We start from the raw sequence: 25,320 nt of genomic DNA, 5'->3' as shown, positions 1-25,320 counted from the left end.
GCGCCCGACTAGCCTCAACTCTTAATCAGCTCTTATTTTCAAAATTATACTTACCTAGTTGCTTAATAGATATTTACTCAGTTCCTATTATGAGTCAGTTGCCATGTTATGGGCTGAAGATACAGGAGTAAAACAAAGTTTTTAAAACCTCTGTCTTTATGGAGCTTACATTAGAGGAGAGTGGTTCTCAACCAGGTACAATTTTGCCTCCCAGGGAACAAATGACAAGACATGGAGACATTTTTTATTGTCACACCTGGGTGGTAAGGAGCTACTGGCAACTAGTGTGTATAGGCCGGGGATGCTGCTAAACCTACAATGCATAGGAGAGCCACTCAAAAGAAAGGATTATGTAGCCTAAAGTGTCAATAGTGCCAGTCTGTTCTAGAGTAAAGATGAAAGAGATAGAATATGATATCTATACAAATACCTTACATTTAGAACTGCACATTTCTTAAGAGTAGAAACTATGTTTTATTCTTCATATCCCAAATACCAACTCAAATACCAACCTTAATAACTTGCCAACAGCAGATGATTAATAAATGATGAATAAAATAGAAATAAGACATTTTTCTATATTACTATTAATCATGGCATAGTACACAAAGTCTTCTTATAAGATGGACAGGGTTCAAACTAAACTTTTTCTCACCTTTGAAATCACATTCAGAAAGCATCAAATACACTACATCAGGATCCAGATCAGAAAACATCTCTGAGATACTGGTGAAGAGTTCTTCCTGATCAACTTTTGTCTCACCCATGGAAGGAAGAGTAGTGGTTGGCTCCTCACGACTAGCAACACTGGATACGATAACTTCCTTAGGGTTTGCAGTCTTCCGAAAAGGATTTCCCCCAAGATTTTTCCTTTTCCTTGGCATTCTGACTTCCAAAACTAAAATGTTTCCCTTTTCTTAGTTAAGATGTTTGATATTTAAGTCATAATTCAAAAAAAATAGGGTTAAATATCTTGCACAATCCAGCAGTAAAAAGACCTAAAATAGAAAGCAATTAAAAACACTCAGACTATATATATTTCCATTTCTGAAATCGGAATGACATCTTTATTTAGCTCTAAGAAAGTACCACCAACTCTAACAACAGAGCTAAAAAGTAGTCAATTTCTCTCTCTCCAAAATATTCAGGTTTTGCCAGGATTGAACATGTTAAAAATTAAGATGTTAACAATATATATTTCAGAACAATGAATACACTGTTTCAATATATTTTTTCATTTTTAAAAACATGAAAGTCTTCATAAATATAATTAGAATGCATACTGAACACCTATACTCAGATGTCCAATAGGCACCGTACATTTAACATGTCCAAAACAGCTCCTCATCACCCCCTTCAAAACTGCTTTTCCCAGTCTTTCCCATCTCAGTTAGCGCAACTGTATCATTCCAATGACTCAGGCCAAAATCTTGGAATAATCCTTGACTCCTCTCATCCCACATGCAACTGGTAAGCCAATTTTGTCAATGTGACTCCCAAAACGTATCCAGAATACTATTATTCCTCACTGCCACCACCCTAGACTTAGCTACCACAGCCTCTTGCCTAAATTCCTAGAAGTCTCCTGTCTCTTGGTTTCCACCCTTGCCCCTTCAGTCTATTTAGCACCAAAGCCAGAGTGACTCAATTAAACCATAGGTTGGACCATGCCTTTCTTCTACTAAACTATCCACTAGCTCCCTAACTCAAGATAAAAGCTAGAGCCCTTAAAATGGCCCATAACCTGGACACTGGTCACCTCTGCACTGTCCTTTCCCTTAGCCACACTTAAGTCTCCTCGCTCTTCTTCAAACACACCAGCAATGTCCTCCCTTGGGAACCTTTACACCTTGGTTCCCTCTACGGAACCACTTTTCTCCAATTATCTCCTTATCACCTTCTTATCATTATTCAAATATTACCTTCTCAAGACCTCAGTGCCTCAACACTATTTACCCCACTTTCCTACTTGAATTTTCTCCACAGGACTTATTGTTTTCTTACATAGCATATGTTTTATACACATATTGTATTTACCACCCATATTCCAATAAAGTGTAAGCTCCACAAGGGCAGGGACTCATATCTGGAATAGAACTACAGGCAGTCTGCTTGTTTTCTCTGCTTGAATATACCTAACAAACATTTCAAACTTAACATATCCAAAACTAAATGTCTAATATATTTCCCAAAATCTGCTCTAATCATTGGTCTGACACCTGTCATCTTTAACCCATATTCCAACCTCTTACCTGTTCTCCCTGTTTGTACCTTATACCCCATAGTCTATTTTCAATATACCAGCCAGACTGAGCTTTATACAATGTAAAAAGGGTCTGATCTAAACCCCTACATGTTCTCCACATCACTCAGAGACAAAGCTAAAGTTCTTACAATGGCCTATCTGTCTGCTAGCCTTTGATATACTCTTCCTCAAGATATCTGCACAGCTAACTCCTGTACTCCTGCAAATTTTTGTTCAAGTGTCACATTCAATGATTTCTCTCTTGATTATCCAACTGAAAACCATATACCCTGCTCCCTCTGCCCTAATCTCTCCTTTCCTGCTAACTATCCATGGCCCTTATCGTCTTCTATTACATTATAAAATTTACCTTTTAATTAAATTTGTATCATAGCTCTCTCCACCTTCCGGAACTGCACTGTCAATATGGCAGCCACCGGCCACATGTTCCTATTTAAATTTAAATTAATTACAATTAAATAAAAGTACACTTATATATTAATATCAGATATAAGTAGAATTCAGAGCTAAGAAAATTACCACAGACAAAGAAGGGCACTGTGTAATGATAAAGGATCAGGCCATCAAAAAGATATAGCAGGCTGGGTGCAGTGGCTCACAGCTGTAATCCCTGCACTCTGGGAGGCCAAGGTGGGTGGATTACCTGAGGTCAGGAGTTTGAGACCGGCCTGGCCAACATGGTGAAACCCTGTCTCTACTAAAATACAAACATTAGCCAGGCGTGGTGGCCTGTGCCTGTAATCCCAGCTACTCAGGAGGCTGAAACAGGAGAACTGCTTGAACCCGGGAGGCAGAGGTTGCAGTGAGCCAAGATAGTGCCATTACACTCCAGCCTGGGCAAAAAGAGCAAAACTCCATCTCAAAAAAAAAAAGATACAGTAACCCTGGCCAGACTCAGGGGATGGCGCCTATAATCCCAGCACAGTGGACAATGGGCAGGAGGATCACTTGAGGTGAGGAGTTTGAGACTAACCTGGCCAAAATGGCAAAACTCTGTCTCTACTAAAAATACAAAAAGAACTAACCTGTAGTCCCGGCTATTTGAGAGACTAACCGCAGGAGAATCGCTTGAACCCAGGACACAGAGGGTGCAGCGAGCCAAGATCATGCCACTGCACTCCAGCCTGGGAGACAAAGTGACACTGTCTCAATTAAAAAAAAAAAAAAAAAAGGCCAGGCATGTGGCTCATGCCTATAATCCCAGCACTTTGGGAGGTCGAGGCGGGTGGATCACCTAAAGTCGGGAGTTTGAGACCAGCCTGACCAACATGGAGAAACCCTGTCTCTACTAAAAATACAAAATTAGCCAGGCGTGGTGGCGCATGCCTGTAATCCCAGCTACTTGAAAGGCTGAGGCAGAAGAATCACTTGAACCCAGGAGGCAGAGGTTGCAGCGAGCTGAGATCACACCATTGCACTCCAGCCTGGGCAACAAGAGTGAAACTCCATGTCAAAAATAAATAAATAAATAAATATAAATAAAAAATATATAGCAACCCTAAATGTATATGCACTAAACAGAGCTACAAAATAAGTGAAGCTAAAACTGAAAGGAGAAATAGACAAATTCACAATTATAGTTGGAGACTTCAACATCACTCTATCAACAGTAGACAGTAAATCAGCAAAGATATAGAACTCAACACCACCAATAATTAAGGATCTAATCTATACTTACAGAACACTCCACCCAACAACAGCAGAACACACACTCTTTTCAAGTATTAACAGAAGACATACCAAGATAGAGCATATCCTAAGCTAAAACCAAACCACAACAAATTTAAAAGAATTGATATCACACAGGTATGTTTTCCAACCACAATGGAATCAAACTAGAAATCAATAACATAAAAATTTCCAAGCAATATACATCTAAATAATACATGGGTCAATGATGAAGTCTCAAAGAAAATTTTAAAAATATAATAAATTGAATGCCAATGAAAATATACCATATCAAAATTTGTAGGCCAGGTGTGGTGGCTCACGCCGACAATCCCAGCACCATGGGAGACTGAGGTGGGTAGACCACTCTGAGCTCAGGAGATCGAGACCAGCCGGGGCAATATGGTGAAACCCCGTCTCTACTAAAAGTACAAAAATTAGCTGGGTGCGGTGGCTCACGCCTGTAATTGCAGCACTTTGGGAGGCCGAGGTAGGTGGATCACCTGAGGTCAGTTCAAGACCAGCCTGGCCAACATGATGAAATCCCGTCTCTACTAATAATACAAAAGTTAGCCAGGCGTGCTGGTGAGCACACTGAAGAAACAGAAACAGGAGAATCGTTTGAACCCAGGAAGCAGAGGTTACAGTGAGCCAAGATAGCACCATTGCACTCCAGCCTGGGCGACAAGAGAGAAACTCTGTCTCCAAAAGTAAATAAATAAATAATAATAAAAATACAAAAATTAGCCGGGCAAGGTGGCGCGCAACTATAATCCCAGCTACTCAGGGGGCTGAGGCAGGAGAATTGCTTCAACTCGGGAAGGTTGCAGTGAGCTAAAATCCAGCCACTGCACTCCAGCCTGGGCAACAGGGTGAGACTCTGTCTCAAAAAAAAAAAAAAAAAAAATTGTAGAACATGGCTAAAGCAGTGATAACAGGAAAATCTATAGCACTAAATGCATACATTAGAAAAGAAGTCTCAAATGAATAATCTAAGCCCCCACCATAAGAACCTAGAAAATGAAGGGCAATATAAACTCAAACCCATCAGAAAAAAGAAAATAATACAGAGTAGGCCAGGCATAGTGGCTCGTGCCTGTAATCCCAGCACTCTGGGAGGCTGAGGCGGGTGGATCACCTGAGGTCAGGAGTTTCAAACCAGCCTAGCCAGCATGGTAAAACCTCTTCTCTACTAAAAATACAAAAATTAGCTGGGCATGGTGGCAGGCACCTGTAATCCTAGCTACTCAGGAGACTGGGGCAGGAGAATCGCTTGAACCCAGAAGGCAGAGGTTGCAGTGAACTGAAATTGCACCATTGCATTCCAGCCTGGGTGACAAAAGCAAGGCTCCGTCTTGGGAAAAAAAAAAAAAAAAAAAAGCAGGCCAAGCACGGTGGCTCACACCTGTAATCCCAGCACTTTGAGAGGCCAACGTGGGTGGATCACCTGAGGTCAGGAGTTCGAGACCAGCCTGCCCAATATGGTGAAACCCCGTCTCTACTAAAAATACAAAAATTAGCTGGGCGTGGTGGTGCACACCAGTAGTCTCAGCTACTTGGGAGGCTGAGACAAGACAATCGTTTGAACCCAGGAGATGGAGGTTGCAGTGAGCCAGGATTGTGTCACTGCACTCCAGCCTGAGCAACAGAGCAAGAATCTGTCTTAAAAAATAATAATAATAATAAAAATATTAATAATAAATAGATAACAAATAAATTGTAAACAGAAAACAATGAGAAAATTCAATGAAATAAATTGTTGATTTACCAAAATGATCAATAAAACTGAAAGACTAGCAAGACTGACAAAAAAGAAGACAGAAATCACCAATATCAGGAATGAAAAAGGGATATTACTATAGATTTCGCAGATATCAAAAGGCTAATAAAGTAAACTATGAACACACAAAAGTTTGACAATTTATATGAAATGGACCAATGTCTCAAAAAACACAAGTATCACAACTTATCCAATAAGACATAGATAAAATCACTATAATTTATAAAGGAATTTAATTCATAATTTTAAAACAAAAAAAAAATTTCCAGGGCCAAATAGCTTCAATGGAAAATTCTAACAAATATTTTTAGGAAAAAATAATACTAATCCTACATAATCTCTTCCAGAAAGTAAGAAAACACTTCCAATCCATTTTATGATGCTAATATTATCCTGATACCAAAAACAGACAAAGCCAGTACAAAAAAACTACAAACCAATACTCATGACTACAGACACAAAAATCCTTAGCAAAACACTAGCAAATAAAATTCAGCAATATATATTTCATTTGTGTTTTTTTTTTTATTTTTGACACAGGGTCTTGCTCTATCACCCAGGCGGCAGTACAGTGGATATCATTGTTTTTATATATTGCTGAATTTTGGCAGGGCATAGTAGTTCACACCTACAATCCCAGAACTTTAGGAGGCTGAGTTGGGAGGATTGCTTGAGCCCAGGAGTTCAGGACCAGCCTGGGCAATAGAGTGAGACCTCAACTCTACAAAAAATTTTAAAATTAGCCAAGCATAGTGGTACGTACCTGTGGTCCCAGGTACTGGGGGGCAGGGTGAGGTAAAAGGATCACTTAGGCCCAGAAGATTGAGGCTTCAGTGAGCCATGATCACACCACTACACTGCAGCCTGAGCAACAGCAACACCCTGTCTTGAAAAAAAAAAAAAAAAGGATTGTACACTATAATGAAATGGGGTTTATTACAGGAAGGCAAGGCTAGTTCCATATTCAAAAATCAGTATAATCCACCATCTTAATGGGTGAAAGAATCATATTAATCAATGCAGAAAATAATGACAAAATTCAATACCATTCATGGTAACTACCAGAAAAACAGGAACAAAAATATTCTCAACCTGATAAGAGCACCTACAAAAACCTACAGCTAACATTGTATTCATAATGAAATACTAAACGCTTTCTTCCTAGCATCAGGAAAAAGGCAAGATGTCTGTTCTCACCAATTTTATTCAAAATAATGCTGAAGTTATAGCCCATGAAATAAGAAAAAGAAAGAAAAGAAAACATATACAGATTAGGGAAGAAGAAACAAAAGTGTCCCTATTTGCAGATAACATGGTTATCTGTGTATTATAGAAAATCCCAAGTAATCTACAAAATCTCCAACAAGAAAGTGAGTTTAACAAGGGTGCAAGATACAAGATAAATATATAAAAGCAACTGCATTTATATATACTAGCAAAAAATACATACTAGCAAAAAACACACAGACACTGAAATTAAAGAAATAATACCCTTCACAATTGCTAAAAAACAAAACAAAACAAAAAAAAAACAGAAATACACTAAGTCCTCACTTATTGCCATCAATAGGATCTTGTAAACTACAACTTTTTTTTTGAGACTGAGTCTCACTCCGTTGCCCAGGCTGGAGTGCAATGACGTGATCTTGGCTCACTGCAACCTCCACCTCCTGGGTTCAAGCGATTCTCCTGCCTCAGCCTCCTGAGTAGCTGGGTTTACAGGCACATGCCACCACACCCAGCTAATTTTTGTATTTTTAGTAGAGATGGGGTTTCACCATGTTGACCAGGCTGGTCTCGAACCCCTAACCTCAGGTGATCAGCCTGCCTCAGCCCCCCGAAGTGCTGAGATTACAGGCGTGAGTCACCACTCTTGGCTATAAACTACAACTTTAAACAAAACAATACATAACCAATTTTTTTCCTCATCAACATAACAGAATGACGTTGAATGAAAGTACTGTTCAAGGACCTGATATATGTAGTTTCACTTAAAATCAGTTTCCAAAAACCTATCGATGATGTTATGTGAGGACTTCCTATATTTCAGTACGTAGGTATAAATCTAAGAAAACAAGTACAAAACTTAATATGCTGAAAACTATGAAAGAAATGTTCAAAGACAGGAAGACAACACATATGTCAATTCTTCCCCAAATTGATATACAAGTTTAAGAAAATGCCTACCAGGGCCGGGCGCAGTGGCTCACGCCTGTAATCCCAGCACTTTGGGAGGCCGAGGCAGGTGGATCACTAAGTCAGGAGATGGAGACCATCCTGGCTAACATGGTGAAACCCTGTCTCTACTAAAAATACAAACATTAGCTCAGCATGTTGGCAGCCGCCTGCAATTCCAGCTACTCGGGAGCTGAGGCAGGAGGATTGCTTGAATCCAGCAGGCAGAGGTTGCAGTGAGCTGAGATCGAGTCATCGCACTCTAGGCCTGGGTAACAAGAACAGGGTAACAAGAGCAAAACTCCATCTAAAAATTAAAAAACTCCTGGCCTAAAATATTCCTCCTGCCTCAGCCTCCCAAAGTGCTGGGATTACAGGTGTCAGCAGCATACTTGGCTAGATTATACTTCTTTATACCAACAACAATTAGAAAATAAAATTAAATCAAATGATCAGTTCTCAGTTCTTGTCTTGCTAGACCTATCAGCAGCATCTACACAGCTGATGAATCTCTCCCCCAAGAACCGGCTTTCTTCTCCTGAGGACACTGCCACTCTCAAGATTTTCGCATCTCTCAACTTGGAAACAATGGAGTGTTCCAGAGTTCAGTCCTAGGGTCTATTCTTTTCCCTCTACAAAAAACTTAAAAATTAGCCAGGCATGGTGGCATGCCTGTAATTCCAGCGACTCTGGAAGCTGAGGGAGGAGGATCACTTGACTCCAGGAGTTGGAGGCTGCACTGAGCTATGATTGTGCCACTGAACTCCAGCCTTGGTGACAGAGTGAGACCCCATCTCTTAAGAAAAACAATAAAAAATAAATCCTATCAACATGCTAACAAATTTACATCTTCAGCCAGCAACTCTTCTCTGACTCTAGACCCACATCAAACTATTCACTGAACATCTCTACGTTGTGTATCTAAAAAACATATCAGGCTGGGCGAGGTGACTCAGGCCTGTAATCCCAGCACTTTGGGAGGCTGAGGCGGGCAGATTGCCTGAGGTTAAGACCAGCCTTGTCAACATGGCGAAACCCCGTCTCTATTAAAAATATAAATTAGCTGGGTGCGGTGGCTCATGCTTGTAATCCCAGCACTTTGGGAGGCCGAGGCAGGTGGATCATGAGGTCAGAAGTTCGAGACCAGCCTGGCCAACACAGTGAAACCCCCGTCTCTACTAAAAACATAAAAATTAGCTGGGCGTGGTGGTGGGCGCCTGTAATCCCAGCTACTCAGGAGGCTGAGGCAGGAGAATCGCATGAACCTGAGAGGCAGAGGTAGCAGTGAGTTGAAATTGCACCACTGCATTCCAGCCTGGGCGACACAGCGAGACTCCATCTCAAAAGATAAAAATAAAAAAGGCCGGGTGCTGTGGCTCACGCCTGTAATCCCGACACTTTACGAGGCCAAGGCAGGCAGATCACCTGAGGTTGGGAGTTCGAGATCAGCCTCACCAACATGAAGAAACCCCGTCTCTACAAAAAATACAAAATTAGCCGGGCATGGTGGCCCAGCTACTCAGGAGGCTAAGGCAGGAGAATCGCTTGAACCCGGGAGGCGGAGGTTGCAGTGAGCCAAGATCATGCCACTGCACTCCAGCCTGGTGACAAAGAGAGACTCTGTCTCAAAAAAATTAAAAAAATAAAAATAAATACAAAAATTAGCTGGGCGTGGAGGCACATGTCTGTAATCCCAGCTACCTGCGTGGCTGAGGCAGGAGAATCACTTGAACCCGGGAGGCGGAGGTTGCAGTGAGCTGAAATCATGCCACTGCACTCTAGCCTGGCGACAGAGAGAGAGTCTGTCTCAAAAAAAAAAAAAAAAAAAAAAAGGCTGGGCGCGGTGGCTCACGCCTGTAATCCCAGCACTTTGGGAGGCCGAGGCGGGTGGATCACCTGAGGCTGGGAGTTCGAGACCAGCCTGACCAACATGGAGAAACCCCATCTCTCCTAAAAATACAAAATTAGCCAGGTGTGGTGACGCATGCCTGTAATCCCAGGTACTCAGGAGGCTGAGGCAGGAGAATTGCTTGAACCCGGGAGGCAGAGGGTGCAGTGAGTCGAGATTGCGCCATTGCGCTCCAGCCTAGGCAACAAGAGCAAAACTCCGTCTCAAAAACAAAAAAAAAAAAATTAGCTAGCTGGGCATGGAAGCGCATGCCTGTAATCCCAGCTACTTGCGAGGCTGAGCCGGGAGAATCACTTGACCCCGGGAGACGGAGGTTGCAGTGAGCTGAGATTGTGCCACTGCACTCCAGTCTGGACAAAAGACCAAGACTCCATCTCAGAGGAAAAAAAATTAAAAAACCTCAAACCAGGCATGTCTAAAAGTGACCTGATTCTCTACTGCCACCCTGCCCTATCTACAGTAATTTCAATCTCAGCTGATGGCAATTTCTACTTGTTGAAGCCAAAAACTAATAGTCATTTCTGCCTATTCTTTCCCTCAAACCTAATCACTCAGCAATTCCTACCAGTTGTAAATTCAAAATAAGCCAGGCATGGTGGCTCACGCCTGTAATTCCAGCACTTTGGGAGGCCAAGGCGGATGGATTACCTGAGGTCAGGGGTTCGAGACCAGTCTGGGCAACATGACGAAACCCCGTCTCTACTAAAAGTACAAAAATTAGTTGGGAGTGGTGGCACATGCCTGTAATCCCATCTACACTCAGGAGGCTGAGGCAGGAGAACCCAGGAGGGGGAGGTTGCAGTGAGCTGAGATCATGCCACTGCACTCCAGTCTGGGTGACAGAATGAGACTCTGTCTAAATGAATGAATGAATAATAAATTCAAAATACATTTAAAATCATCACCTTCACCACTACCATCCGTATCAAAGGTAATGTCATGGATTGGTTTTAAGTGTGGGAGCTCCCAAATTTCTACTTATACCAGCTTTATTAAAATATAATATGCAAACCATAAAATTCACCATTTCAAAGTGTACAATTCAGTAGTTTTCAGTACATTCAGAGTTGTAAAACCATCACCACGAATTCCAGAACATTTCTATTATCTCAAGAAGAAACCCCGCAACCCATTAGCAACCATGCCCATTCCTCCCTCTCCTATCCCCTGGCAACCACGAATCTACTTTTGTATCTACAGGTTTACCTATTCTAGGCATTTATATGAACAGAATTTTATAATATAAAACATGGCCTTTTGTGACTGGCTCCTTTCGCTTGGCATGTTTTCCAGGTTCATCCATGTTGTAGCCTGTATTGGTACTTCACTGATATTGCTAGGAAATATTGCATGGTACAGATATAACACATTTTATGTATACATGCATCAAGTGAGGGACATTTGGGTTGTTTCTACTTTTTGGCTATAGTGAATAATGTTGCTATGAACATTTGTATAAGAGTTTTCTGTGGACACGTTTTCATATCTCTTAAGTATATATCTAAGAGTGGAATTGCTAGTTCATATGGTAACTCCATGTTTAACCTTTTGAGGAACTGCCAGATAGTTTTCCAAAGCAGCTGCACCAATTTCAGCTTCCACCAGCAATGTGAGGGCTCTGATTTCTCTAATCCTCACCAACACCGTTACTGTCCATTGTTTTGTTTTGGGTTTGTTTTTTTCATTTTTACCTTTTGTTTTTTTTTTTCTTTTTCTATGCACGCCCCCAAACGCTTCATAATACAGAACAGGCACAAAGCGTGGGCTGAAGTATATATGGGGTAGGTTTACTCTATCTCCTCTATCTATCTAGTCAGTGTAAGAATACAGCCTGTGGTTAAGCACCAGGAGGTGTTGGGTTTGTTATTTGTTTGGTTAGGCTTTTTGGTTGGTTTTTTTGGAGACAGATTCTCACTACGTTGCACACACTGGTCTCGAAGTCCTGGGCTCAAGGAACTCTTCCACATAACCCTGGTGGTATCTAGCTGTGGTTTCAATTTGCATTTTCCTAAGGACAAATGTTGTTGACCATCTTTACATATTCTTTTTCTTTTTCTTTTTCTTTTTGAGACAGAGGCTTGCTCTGTTGCCCACGCTGGAGTGCAGTGGCGTGATCTCAGCTCACTGCAAGCTCCACCTCCCAGGTTCACGCCATTCTCCTGCCTCAGCCTCCCGAGTAGCTGGGACTACAGGTGCCCGCCACCACGCCCAGCTAATTTTTTGTATTTTTAGTAGAGACAGGGTTTCAGTGTGTTAGCTAGGATGGTGTTGACCTCCTGACCTCGTGATCCGCCCACCTCGGCCTCCCAAAGTGCTGTGATTACAGGTGTGAGCCACCGCACCTGGCTACCATCTTTACATGTTCTTATTGGCATTTATATACTTCTTTGAATAAATGTCTGTTTGGATTATTTTGCCCATTTGTAAATTGGGTTGTTTCTATTATTAAGCTGAACCCAGGATTGTTAGATTATTGAATACAACATCTCTTTAGATTGATATAATGGAAGTTTAGGCAGCCATTTAAAAAGACTATGTTTTAAATAATTTTTTTTTTGAGACAGGGTCTCACTCTGTCGCCCAGGCTGTAGTACAGTAGCGCCATCTTGGCTCACTGCAGCCTCCACCTCTTGGGTTCAAGCAATTCTCCTGCCTCAGCCTCCCAATTTGCTGGGACTACAGTCGCTCGCTACCACGCCCAGCTTATTTTGTTATTTTTTTTGAGATGGAGTTTCGCTCTTGTTGCCCAAGCTAGATTGCAATGGCGCAATGGTGCAATCTCAGCTCGCCGCAACCTCCGCCTCCCGGATTCAAGTGATTCACCTGCCTCAGCCTCCCTAGTAGCAGCGATTACAGGCATGTAATAGCTGGGATTACAGGCATGAGCCACCACATCCGGCTAATTTTGTATGTTTAGTAGAGACGGGGTTTCTCCATGTTGGTCAGGCTGGTCTCAAACTCCCAACCTCAGGTGATCCACCCGCCTCAGCCTCCCAAAGTGATGGGATTACAGGCGTGAGCCACTGCACCCAGGCTTATTTTTGTATTTTTTAGGAGTGATGGGGTTTCGCCACATTGGCCAGGCTGGTCTTAAACTCCTGACCTCAGGTAATCCACCTGTCTCAGCCTCCCAAAATGCTGGGATTAAAGGCATGAGCCACTGTGCCCAGCCTGTTTTGGATAATATTTAACTGTAGTTTTTTGCTTTTGTTTTTTCGAGACGGAGTCTCACACTGTCACCTGGGCTGGAGTACAATGGCACAATCTCGGCTCACTGCAACGTCCAGCTCCCGCATTCAAGCAATCCTCCTGCCTCAGCCTCCCTAGTAGCAGGGATTACAGGCATGCAGCACCACGCCCTGCTAATTTTTGTATATTTAGTAGAGACAGGGTTTCAACATGTTGTTCAGGTTGGTCTTGAACTCCTGACCTCAGGTAATGCGCCCACCTCAGCCTCCCAAAGTGCTGGGATTACAGGCGTGAGCCACCTCACCTGGGCTTCACTGTAGTTTTTTAAAAGAGAATGTTAGAAATGAAAGCAAGACACTCAACTAAATATAATCTACCCAGACACACAAAAGGGACTGAATTAGATTAGACCAGAAAAGAAATCTCTGGATAATAGAATCATAGGTGACTTTGTTTTTTATATACTTTTTTATATGGTACTTTTGCATTTTCCACATAAACCATAATAAATGCATTTTTTTTCATAATCAGGAAAAAATCATTATTATAAATTAAAGGTGAATCATGGACTTCCCGCTATACTTCCTCCGGTTTGCAAGCTATATATTCCTTCCATTCCCTTTTTTTCACTTTGTCTATTTGTATGTAAAAAGATCTAAACATATAGGCAGTTTTAGGGTCCAAATAATGTTTAGTGTATTAAAGAAAATTCTGGACAGGCACGGTGGCTAATGCCTGTAATCCCAGCACTTTGGGAGGCCGAGGTGGGCGGATCACGAGATCAGGAGATCGAGACCATCCTGGCTAAACCAGTGAAACCCCGTCTCTATTAATAACACACACAAAAAAAAATTAGCTGAGAGTGGTGGCGGGCACCTCTAGTCCCAGCTACTCAGGAGGCTGAAGCAGGAGAATGGCATGAACCCGTGAGGTGGAGCTTGCAGTGAGCCAAGACCGCACCACTGCACTCCAGCCTGGCAAGACTCCGTCTCAAAAAAAAAAAAAAAAAAAGAAAATTCTTATGTATAAAAACATATACAGGCCAGGCACGCAGGCCAGGCATGGTGACTCACGCCGGTAATCCCAGCACTTTGGGAGGCCGAAGCAGGCGGGTCACTAGGTCAGGAGATCGAGACCAGCCTGGCCAACATGGTGAAACCCTGTCTTTACTAAAATACAAAAAATTAAATGGGCGTGGTGGCGCACTCCTGTAGTCCCAGCTACTCGAGAGACGAGGCAGGGGAATTGCTTGAACCTAGGAGGCAGAGGTTGCGGCCAGCCGAGATCGTGCCACTGCACTCCAGCCTGGCAACAGAGCAAGACTCCGACTCAAAAAAAAAAACATTATATAAATACATATAAATATAAACATATAAATACATAAATATTTATATGTATTTACATATAAATATATGTAAAAATATATATATATAAAAATATATATATATTTACATATATTTATATGTAGATAGCTGACACTATCTTCCAATCACCTGTTCTACTTATAAATCCAGTTTATCTCAATCCCACATATTCCACTGTATTTAACTATTCCACTGGGTTTAACTATTTTATCATCTAATCTTACGTATCTTTCTTTTTTCATAATGAAAGCCTCATCATTAATACATTAGTTTAAACAACCTTTTATAGCTTCTTCATATATATACCTGACCTAAACAGAGTGTATTTGAAAAGGATATAGAAAATAAGAATGCATAAGTAAGATTTGATATATTATGGAGAAATGTGAATGGACTGGCTCAAATGAACAATGTAAAAACAAATATACTCCCCGCTCCCGTCCTCAAAACAAAAATTATTAACAATACCATGAATATATGCATTTTTCAAATTATTCTGCCTCTATTATATAATTTTAACCTGATGTAAAATCTAATCAATAAATACTTGCTCACTGATTATCATCAAAATATTCCAACATGGTAAGCAGAAGTCTTACCAACTCTAGATTTTTGTTTTTGTTTTTGAGACAATCTCCCTCCATCACCCAGGCTGAATTGCAGTGGCATGATCTCAGCTTACTGCAGCCTCAATTGCCCATGCTTAAGTGATCCTCCTGCCTCAACCTCCCAAGCAGCGAGGGCTATGGGCACATGTCAGCATTTTGGAATGCCAAGGTAGGAGGATCATTTGAGCTCAGGAATTCAAGACCATCCTGGGCAACACGGCAAGAGCCTATCTCTAAATAAATAAATAAACAAAAAATACAAAACCTTCCCACTGAAAACCACATCATCAATACTAAAAAAAAAAAGCACTATATCAGGCCAGGCACAGTGGCTTATGCTTATAATCCCAGAACTTTGGGAGGCTGAGGCAGGAGGATCACTTGAGGTCAGGAGTTCAAGACCAGCCTGGCCAACATGGTAAAACCCCGTCTCTACCAAAAACACAAAAATTAGCCGAGTGTGGTGGTGTACACTTGTAATCCCAACTATTCAGGAGGCTGAGGTTGGAGAATCACTTGAGATCATGCCACTGCACTCAAGCCTGGGCAACAGAGTGAGACTCCTCTCTAAACAATTAAAAAAATGAGAAAATAAAAATTGAAAAGCACCATATCATTATTCAAGATACGTAATTTTATTACAGATTTTCTTAAAAAAACAAAATGCAGCCGGGCGCGGTGGCTCACGCCTGTAATCCCAGCACTTTGGGAGGCCGAGGCGGGCGGATCACAAGGTCAGGAGATCGAGACCACGGTGAAACCCCGTCTCTACTAAAAATACAAAAAATTAGCTGGGCGCGGTTGTGGGCGCCTGTAGTCCCAGCTACTCGGGAGGCTGAGGCAGGAGAATGGCGTGAACCCGGGAGGCGGAGCTTGCAGTGAGCGGAGATCGCGCCACTGCACTCCAGCCTGGGCGACAGAGCGAGACTCCGTCTCAAAAAACAAAAAAAAAAAAAAAAAAAAACAAAATGCAGTATCCTAAAAATCACAAACTTTACTATTGATACTAATTCTGAGGCCAAACACAGGTGGCTTATCCCTGTAATCCCAGCACTCTGGGAGGCCAAGGTGGGCGAACTGCCTGACCCCAGGAGTCCAAGACCAGCCAGGGAAACATTATAAAACCCGTCTCTACAAAAAAATACAAAACAATTAGCTGGGCGTAATGGTGCACACCTGTAGTCCCTGCTACTTGGGAAGCTAAGGTGAGAGGATCAGTTGAGCCAATGAAGTCAAGGCTGCACTGAGACATGAGCATGCCACTGTACTCCAGCCTGGGTGACACAGCGAGACCCTGACTCAAAGAAAAAGTTTAAAACAAAAGATATTAATTCCAAGCTTGCTATGCTACCATACACAAGTCAAGAAACTTAAAAAACCATTAAATATTTAGGAATATTGGGCTGGACACGGTGGCTCACGCCTGTAATCCCAGCACTTTGGGTGGCCGAGGCAGGTGCATCACCTAGGCCAGGAGTTCACGACCTGCCTGGCCAACATGGTGAAACTCTGTCTCTACTAAAGATACAAGAAGTAGCCGGTCATAGTGGCACATGACACTAGTCCCAGCTACTCGGGACAATGAAGCATGAGAATCTCTTGAATCCAGGAGGCTGAAATTCTGCCACTGCATTCCAGCCTGGGCAACAAGACTGTCTCCAAAAAAAAAAAAAAAAAAAATATATATATATATATATATATATATATACGCGCACGCGCACACACACACACACATTTAGAAATATTCAACATCAGAAGCTTTAAAATCTAATTCAAAAAGGTACAACCTGCATTTTTTTAAGTATTTTATCTAAAAAGAACCTTATCAGCTATACAAATATTTATACAGTTTTTATATTGAAGCTAAAAATATGGAACACTTCACGAATCTGCATGTCATATCCTTGCACAGAGGCCATGCTCATCTTCTCTGTATCATTCCAATTTTAGGAAATGTGCTATACTCCATATCATTTTATAAATAAATCTGTTATATGTAGTACATGACAAGGACAAGTAAGTTTGAATAACTTACCTCGGTGGAATAATATCCAGAAAATAACAGATCTCTATAACAATCAAAAAAGATATTGTGGCCGAGAGCGGTGGCTCACGCCTGTAATCCTAGCACTTTGGGAGGCTGAGGTGGGTGGATCACTTGAGGACAGAAGTTTGAGACTAGCCTGGTCAACATAGTGAAACTCCATCTCTACTAAAAATACAAAAATTAGAAGGGTGTGGTGGCCGGTGCCTGTAATTCCAGCTACTCAGATGACTGAGGCAGGAGAATCACTTGAATCCAGGAGGCAGAGGTTGCGGTGAGCTGAGATCGCGCCACTGCACTCCAGACTGGACGACAGAGCGAGATTCTGTCTCAAACAAACAAACAAAAAAGATATTCTGGCCAGGCACAGTGGCTCACGCCTGTAATCCCAGCACTCTGGGAGGCTGAGGCGGGCAGATCACTTGTTGGGAGTTCAAGACCAGCCTGGGCAACATGGTAAAACCCTGTCTCCACTAAAAATACAAAAATTAGCCAGACATGGTGGTACACACCTGTAGTCCCAACTACTCAGGAGAATTGAGGCAGGAGAATTGCTTGAACCCAGGAGGCAGAGGTTGCAGTGAGCTGAGATTACACCACTGCACTCCAGCCTGGGCAACAGAGCAAGACTCTCAAAAAAAAGAACTATATATATATATACACACACACACACACACACACACACACACACATACACAGACCCACATATGTATATTCTACATAATATTCAATATCAACCAACTAGGAATAATAGGCCTAAGAAAACTGATACTAAGAATCAAATATTTAGCTCCTTAAGACCATCAAAAAAGAAACAAACAAAAAAATATATCTATATGTAATATATAGGGAACCCAAACACAGCATGCTCCCAAACACAATCAGCAAACAACTTCCTCAGAAAGAGAAGCTACCAAAAACCAGTATCATCAATGTCTTTCCCATGGATTAAGTTACCTACAAGATGATTTCAAAATACTACTGTGATAAGAAAAAGGTAGATGGTAAAATCTCATGAGATACCAAAAGTATGTCACTAAAAAAGGTATTTTTGGGCCGGGCGTGGTGGCTCACTCCTGTAATCCCAGCACTTTGGGAGGCCGAGGCGGGTGGATCATGAGGTCAGGAGATTGAGACCATCCTGGCTAACACGGTGAAACCCCTGTCTCTACTAAGAGTACAAAAAATTAGCCAGGCGTGGCGGCATGCGCCTATAGTCCTGAGGCAGGAGAATGGCATGAACCTGGGAGACGGAGTTTGCAGTGAGCCAAGATCACACCACTGCACTCCAGTCTGGGCCACAGAGCAAGACTCCATCTCAAAATAAAGGTATTTTTGGCTTTTTTTTTGACACAAAGTCTCCCTCTGTCACCTAAGCTGGAGTGCAGTGACACCATCTGAGCTCAATGCAACCTCCGCCTCCCAGGTTCAAGGGATTTTCCTGCCTCAGTCTCCCAAGTAGCTGGGACCACAGGTGAGGGCCACCACACCTGGCTAATTTTTGTACTTTTAGTAGAGACAGGGTTTCACCATGATGGCCAGGCTGGCCTCAAACTCTTGACCTCAAGTGATCCTCCTGCCTTAGTGTCCCTAAGTACTGGGATTACAGGCAGGAGCCACCGTACCTGGCCAAAAAATATTTTTTATAGAAAATGTAACCAAATTAAGTAACCAATAATCTTTAAATATATCTATGAGGGGCAGGCATGATGGCTCACACCTCTAATTCGAACACTTTGGGAAGCCAAAGGAAGAGGATTGCTTAAGCCCAGGAGTTCAAGATAAGCCCGGGCAACATAGGGAAAACATATCTCTACGAAAAATTTAAAATTAGCTGGGTCTGGTGGCACATGCCTGTCGTCCCAGCTGCTCAGGAGGCTGAGGTAGGAGGATTGTTTGGGCCTGAGAGGCCAAGGCTGCAGTAGGCAGTAATCAAAGCACTGCATTCCAGCCTGGGCAACAAAGCAAAACCCTGTCTCACACAAACAAACAAAAAGAGAAATATTTATCTATCTGTTATAACATTCTAAACACTTAGGAAAACAGTATAAATTATCACAGAAATCATCCTTTGGAATACTATGCAGTAATAAAAAAAATTAGGTGGAATATAGAAACAAGATGTGTAGGCCTGGTACGGTGGCTCATGCCTGTAATAACCCCAGCACTTTGGGAGGCCAAGGCAGGCGAATCATGAGGTCAGGAGTTCTAGACCAGCCTGGCCAATATGGTGACACCTCGTCTCTACTAAAAATACAAAAATTAGCCGGGCATGGTGGCATGCACCTGTAGTCCCAGGTACTCGGGAGGCTAAGGCAGAAGAATCGCTTTAACCAGGAGGCAGAGGTTGCAGTGAGCCCCACTGCACTCCAGCCTAGGCAACAGAGCAAGACTCCATCTCAAAAACATAAATAAATAAAAGAAAAGCTGTGCAAAAACGAGACAGACCTCTAGGACATGTTGTTAAATGTTAAAGCCAGTTGCTGAAAAATATATATCTTTAATTCCAAGTGTATTTCTGTATAATACATCAGCACTGTCTATAATTTCCATCTATATGTGTTTATATTTACAACTAACAATGTTTCTTGAGAACATGGATCATGATATATACTCCAAAATGGTACTATGCATAGTAACACACGTAAAACAGGTAGACAAATATTTACGGATAGCTAACAATATGTAAAATACGAAGAAGCAAGATTAGCCTTTTTTTTTTTAAGCTTTTTTTTTTTTTTTTTTGACAGAGTCTCACTCTGTCGCCCAGGCTGGAGTGCAGTGGCAAGAGCTCAGCTCACTGTAGCCTCTGCCTCCCAGGCTCAAGCAATCCGTGTGTCTCAGCCTCTCAAGTAGCTGGGACTACAGGTGCATGCCACCATGTCCCGCTAATTTTTGTATTTTTAGTAGAGACAGGGTTTTGCCATGTTGGCCAGGCTGGTCTCGAACTCCTGGCCTCAAGTGATCTGCCTGCCTCATCCTTCCAAAATGCTGGGATTACAGGTGTGAGGCACTGTACCTAGCCAAGATTGGCCTTTAAGAAGCAGAGAAAGGCCAGGTGCAGTGGCTCACGCCTGTAATCCCAGCACTTTGGGAGGCCGAGACAGGCAGATCACGAGGTCAGGAGATCGAGACCATCCTGGCTAGCACAGTGAAATCCCGTCTCTACTAAAAATACAAAAACAAAAATTAGGCGGGCGCCTGTGGTCCCAGCTGCATGGGAGGCTGAGGCAGGAGAATGGCCAGAACCCAGGAGGCGGAGCATGCAGTAAGCGAGATCATGCCACTGCACTCCAGTCTGGGCAACAGAGCAAGACTCCGTCTCAAAAAAAAAAAAAAAAAGAAGCAGAGAAATGAAAACACTCATTAAATAGAAAAACTAACACCACAATTCAGTTCTTAATGCTTCCTCAGTGAACATGTCTTACACCACCATAAGCTCTTTTGAAAATTCTAGTAACAAAATCTGTGATTATACTTCCCTTCTCATGAGGTGTTATTTTAGTCCCTCAAATATATAAGTAAAAGCTTAGAAACCTGTGTAGGCCAGGTATGGTGGCTCACACCTGTTGTCCCAGCACTTTGGGAGGCTGAGGCAGGCGAATCACTTGAGCCAAGGAGTCCGAGACCAGCCTGGGCAACATGACAAAACGCCATCTCTGAGCCGGACACAGTGGCTCAAGCCTGTAATTCCAGCACTTTGGGAGGTCAAGGTGGGTGGATCACTTGAGGTCAGGAGTTAGAGACTAGCCTGACCAATACGCTGAAACCCCATCCCTACTAAAAATACAAAAATTAGCTGGGCGTGGTGGCACACATCTGTAATCCCAGCTACTTGGGAGGCTGAGGCAGAAGAATTGCATGAACCCAGGAGGGGGAGGTTGCAATGAGCCAAGATCGTGCCACTGCACTCCGGCCCAAGCAACAGAGCAAGACTCCGTCTCAAAAAAAAAAAAGCAAAAACAAGCTGGGCTCGGTGGCTCACGCCTGTAATCCCAACACTTTGGGAGGCTGAGGCAGGCGGATCACCTGAGGTCAGGAGTTTGAGACCAGCCTGACCAACATGGAGAAACCCCGTCTCTACTAAAAATACAAAATTAGCTGGGCGTGGTGGCGTGTGCCTGTAATCCCAGCTACTCAGGAGGCTGAGGCAGGAGAATCGCTTGAACCCGGGAGGCAGAGGTTGCAGCGAGCCGAGATCATGCCACTGCACTCCAGCCTGGGCAACAAGAATGAAAATTCATCTCAAAAAAAAAACAAAAAACAGGCCAGGCGCGGTGGCTCAAACCTGTAATCCCAGCACTTTGGGAGGCCGAGACGGGCGGATCACAAGGTCAGGAGATCGAGACCATCCTGGCTAACACGATGAAACCCCGTCTCTACTAAAACATACCAAAAAAACCTAGCCGGGTGAGGTGGCGGGCGCCTGTAGTCCCAGCTACTCAGGAGGCTGAGGTAGGAGAATGGCGTGAACCCGGCAGGTGGAGCTTGCAGTGAGCTGAGATCCAGCCACTGCACTCCAGCCTGGGCGACAGAGCAAGACTCCGTCTCAAAAAAAAACAAAAACAAAAAAAAAACATCTCTACCAAAAAATACAAAAATTAGCTGGGTGTGGTGGCATGCACCTATAGTCCCAGCTACTCGGGAGGCTGAGGTGAGAGAATCGCTTAAGCCTAGCAGTTTGAGGCTGAAGTGAGTCAAGATCGCGCCACTGCACTCCAGCCTAGGTGACAGAGCGAGACCCAATTTCAAAAAAAAACAAAAACATCTTATGTGTAAAATATTCATACTCTACAACTTTAATAACACTTACTGTCTGTCTAGCATTGATGCTGTCAACATGCTCATTAAGGCCACGGTTGATGTATGCAAACTCCACACCTCTTCTTGTTATCCAACATGTCTTCTTACTATAAAAGGAAAATTATATATTAAAGTCAAATTCACATCAAACTATAATCACAAAATAAATCAAAGTCAAAAATGTCTATAATATATATAATATACATGATATTCCAAAGAGAAAGTACAAAAGAGAAAAGACAAGAAAGACTGCACTTACTGCCATTGGAGGTGCTATTGCACTCTGAAAATGTCTACATAAAAGAAAGTAACTAAGCATTATTCTGCCTTTAAGTAGAACACTAATTCCAGATAACAAAATAGCCTTAGCCGATAAGAGAAACCTTATCCTTATAGAAGGTGGCTATTAAATGTAAAAGAAACAACAGAACCCAAAACTGATTACCATTTTTAACCTATAATTGAATAGTTAATCAAGAATCATCAATGAATGCTAAAATAGGTGAAAGTTGATAAAGAAATTGACCTGGCCAGTGGCAGTGGCTCACGCCTGTAATCCCAACACTTTGGAGGCCAAGGCGGGTGGATCACTTGAGGTCAGGAGTTTGAAACCAGCCTGGCCTACATGGTGAGACCTCATCTCTGCTAAAAATAAAAATTAGCTGGGTATGGTGGGGCACACCTGTAATCCCAGCTACTCGGGACAGAGGCTGAGACAGGAGAATCACTTGGGAGGCGGAGGTTGCGGTGAGCCGAGATGGCACCACTGCCGTCCAGCGTGGGCAACAGAGACTCTGTCCCAAAAAAAAAAAAAAAAACCCACAAAAAAAAAAAAAGACAAAGAAATTTATCTGGGGCCGGGCATGGTAGCTCACGAGTATAGTCGTATTACTTTGGGAGGCCTGGGGGGGGTGCAGGGAGGGATCGCCTGAGCTCAGGAGTTGGAGGCCAACCAGGGCAACATGATGAAACCCCATCTCTACTAAAATTACAAAAATTAGCCAGGTGGGCTGAGCGCGGGGGCTCACGCCTGTAATTCCAGGACATTGGGAGGCCGAGGTGGGCAGATCACGAGGTCAGGAGATCAAGACCATCCTGGCCAACATGGTGAAACTCCATCTCTACTAAAAATACAAAAATTAGCTGGGCATGGTAGCGTGTGCCTATAATCCCAGCTACTTGGGAGGCTGAGGCAGGAGAATTGCTTGAACCAGGGAATCGAAGGTTGCAGCGAGCCAAGATCATACCGCTGTACTCCAGCCTGGCGACAGAGTGAGACTCCATCTCAAAAAAAAAGAAAAAATTATCGAGGCATGGTGGCACACGCCTGTAGTCCCAGCTTACTCAGGAGGCTGACGCACGAGAATCGCTTGAACCCAGGAGACAGAGGTTGCAGTGAGCTCAGATTGTGTCACTCCAGCCTGGGTGACAGAGGGAGACTCCATCTCAAAAAATTAAAAAAAAAAAATTAGCCAGCCATAGTGGCACACGCCTGTAGTCCCGGCTTACTCAGGAAGGCTGATGCATGAGAATCACTTAAACCCGGGAGGCAGAGGTTGCAGTGAGCTGAGATTGTGCCACTGCACTCCAACCTGGGCAACAGAGTGAGTCTATCTCCAAAAAAGTTAAAAAAAATTTTTTTAAAAAGAAATTTGAGGCCAGGGGCCGTGGCTCACACCTATAATCCCAGCACTTTGGGAGGCCAAGACAGGAGGATCACCTGAGGTCAGGAGTTCAAGACCAGCCTGGCCAACATGGCGAAACCTCATCTCTACTAAAAATACAAAATTAGCTGGGCGTGGTGGCGGGAGCCTGTAGTCCCAGATACTTGGGAGGCTGAGGCAGGAGAATCACCTGAACCCGGGAGGCAGAGGTTGCAGTTAGCCAAGATCACACCATTGTACTCCAGCCTGGGCAACAAGAGCAAAACTCCGTCTCAAAAAAATAAAAAATAAGAATAAAAAAATTTACCTGATGTCAAAGTACCACCCTACAGATTACTACTTGCTAAAAGCAAAAAGAAAACCATAACTTTATAATGAAATGATCAGGTTCTCACCACATCAGCTTGGTGATCAAATACAGCATCAAAATAGTGGGACCTGACATTATATGCCTCTTAACTAGAAACAGCAGGAACTACATAGCATTACTAAATGAGGTACTCTTCCAAAACTGTTTACCCTAAGTCTACTCACACCTTTAGATCTAACTCCCAGTTTACAGGAATTAAATAAGATAGAAGAAGAAGTAATACTACGCCATGAGGAAACAAGCAGCAATACAAAATGTAATCGTCTCAACAGATCTAACGAGTCAATACCACAGGGAAGCAGAAGCAGAGTACAGAAGGAGGTGGATGGGTAGAAGAGACAGTTCTACCTATATATTTAAAAAGACTCAAGAGATTACAACCAAATGCAACGGGTAGCTCTTGACTGAAATCTGGCGTAAAAAAAAAACAAAAAAAAACAAAAAAAAAAAAAAAAAAAACACCAGCCTGACCAACATGGTGAAACCCCGTCTCCACTAAAAATACAAAACTTAACCAGGCATGGTGGCAGACACCTGCAATCCCAGCTATTTGCGAGGCTGAGGCAGGAGAACTGCTTGAACTCAGGAGGAGGAGGTTGTAGTGAACGAAGATGACACCACTGCACTCCATCCTGGGTGACAGAGCGAGACTTCCTCTTAAAAAAAAAAAAAAACCCACCACACAGCAATAAAAAACATTTTTGGAACAACTCGGGATATCTGAATATAGTATAAGTAGCATATATCAGGGAATCAGGTCACATGCCTGCAATCCCAGCACTTTGGGAGACTAAGGCAGGAGGATCACTTGAGCCCACAAGTTTAAGACCAGCCTGGGCAACGTGGCAAGACCACATCTCTACAAAAAATACAAAAATTAGCCAGGCATGGTGGTATGTGCCTGTAGTCCCCAGCCACTCCAGGAGGCTGAGGCAGGAGAATGGCTTGAGCCCAGGAGGTCAAGGCTGCAGTAAGCCATGAACGTGCAGCTGTACTCTAATCTGGGCGACAGAGCAAGACCTCGTCTCAAAAAAAAATCAAAAAGTAGTATATTATTAGGGAATTATTGGTAATTTTGCTAGGAATGATAATGGTTTTATGGCTATATAGGGAGAATGTCCTCCTTTTCCTTGGAGAGATCTGAAGATATATGTCTTCCTAAAATTTTTTTTTTTTTTTTTTTTTTGAGACACAGTCTTGCTCTGTCGCCCAGGCTGGAGTGCAGTGGCACGATCTTGGCTCACTGAAAGCTCCTCCTCCCAGGTTCACACCATTCTCCTGCCTCAGTCTCCAGAGTAGTTGGGACTACAGGCACCTGCCAACACGCCCGGCTAATTTTTTGCATATTTAGTAGAGACGGGGTTTCACCGTGTTAGCCAGGATGTTTATAATCTTTTAAAAGAGCAAATACCAATCTAAATCTTTAAATGTCAGAGTCCAAAATACATACATTTATAATACAATCGTATGATACTTAAAA

General features: G+C 42.8%; 1 protein-coding gene, 1 non-coding gene and 1 pseudogene across 17 annotated transcripts in view; all 3 read right to left on the bottom strand.

Moving 5' to 3' along the window:
* Positions 1-25,320, bottom strand: part of N4BP2 (NEDD4 binding protein 2) — a 97,251-nt gene that overhangs the window by 58,212 nt on the left and 13,719 nt on the right. For 6 of the 16 annotated variants that reach the window (XR_013417824.1, XM_015138224.3, XM_078003244.1 and 3 more), the window contains 2 exons: positions 21,817-21,913; positions 656-998 (listed from right to left, as the gene is read on the bottom strand). Coding sequence is in view for 8 of the 16 variants with exons in the window: in XM_078003244.1 (XP_077859370.1) it covers positions 656-884 (229 nt within the window). In the remaining 8 variants the exon portion in view is untranslated. Of the gene's footprint in view, positions 1-655; positions 999-2,615; positions 2,696-6,477; positions 6,601-21,816; positions 21,914-25,320 lie in introns of all 16 variants that reach the window. The other 10 variants (XR_013417825.1, XM_078003252.1, XM_078003257.1 and 7 more) reach the window with 3 other exon arrangements.
* Positions 11,517-11,652, bottom strand: LOC114678578 (small nucleolar RNA SNORA51). Its single transcript, XR_003730013.1, has one exon. It is a non-coding gene; the product is annotated as a small nucleolar RNA SNORA51 (small nucleolar RNA).
* LOC114678498 (U6 spliceosomal RNA) lies at positions 16,825-16,923 on the bottom strand (annotated as a pseudogene).

The sequence above is a fragment of the Macaca mulatta genome, chromosome 5 (assembly GCF_049350105.2).
Source record: "Macaca mulatta isolate MMU2019108-1 chromosome 5, T2T-MMU8v2.0, whole genome shotgun sequence".
NCBI lineage: Eukaryota > Metazoa > Chordata > Mammalia > Primates > Cercopithecidae > Macaca > Macaca mulatta.
Note: the sequence above shows the minus strand (reverse complement) of the source record. Positions and strands in the feature narration are given on the sequence as shown.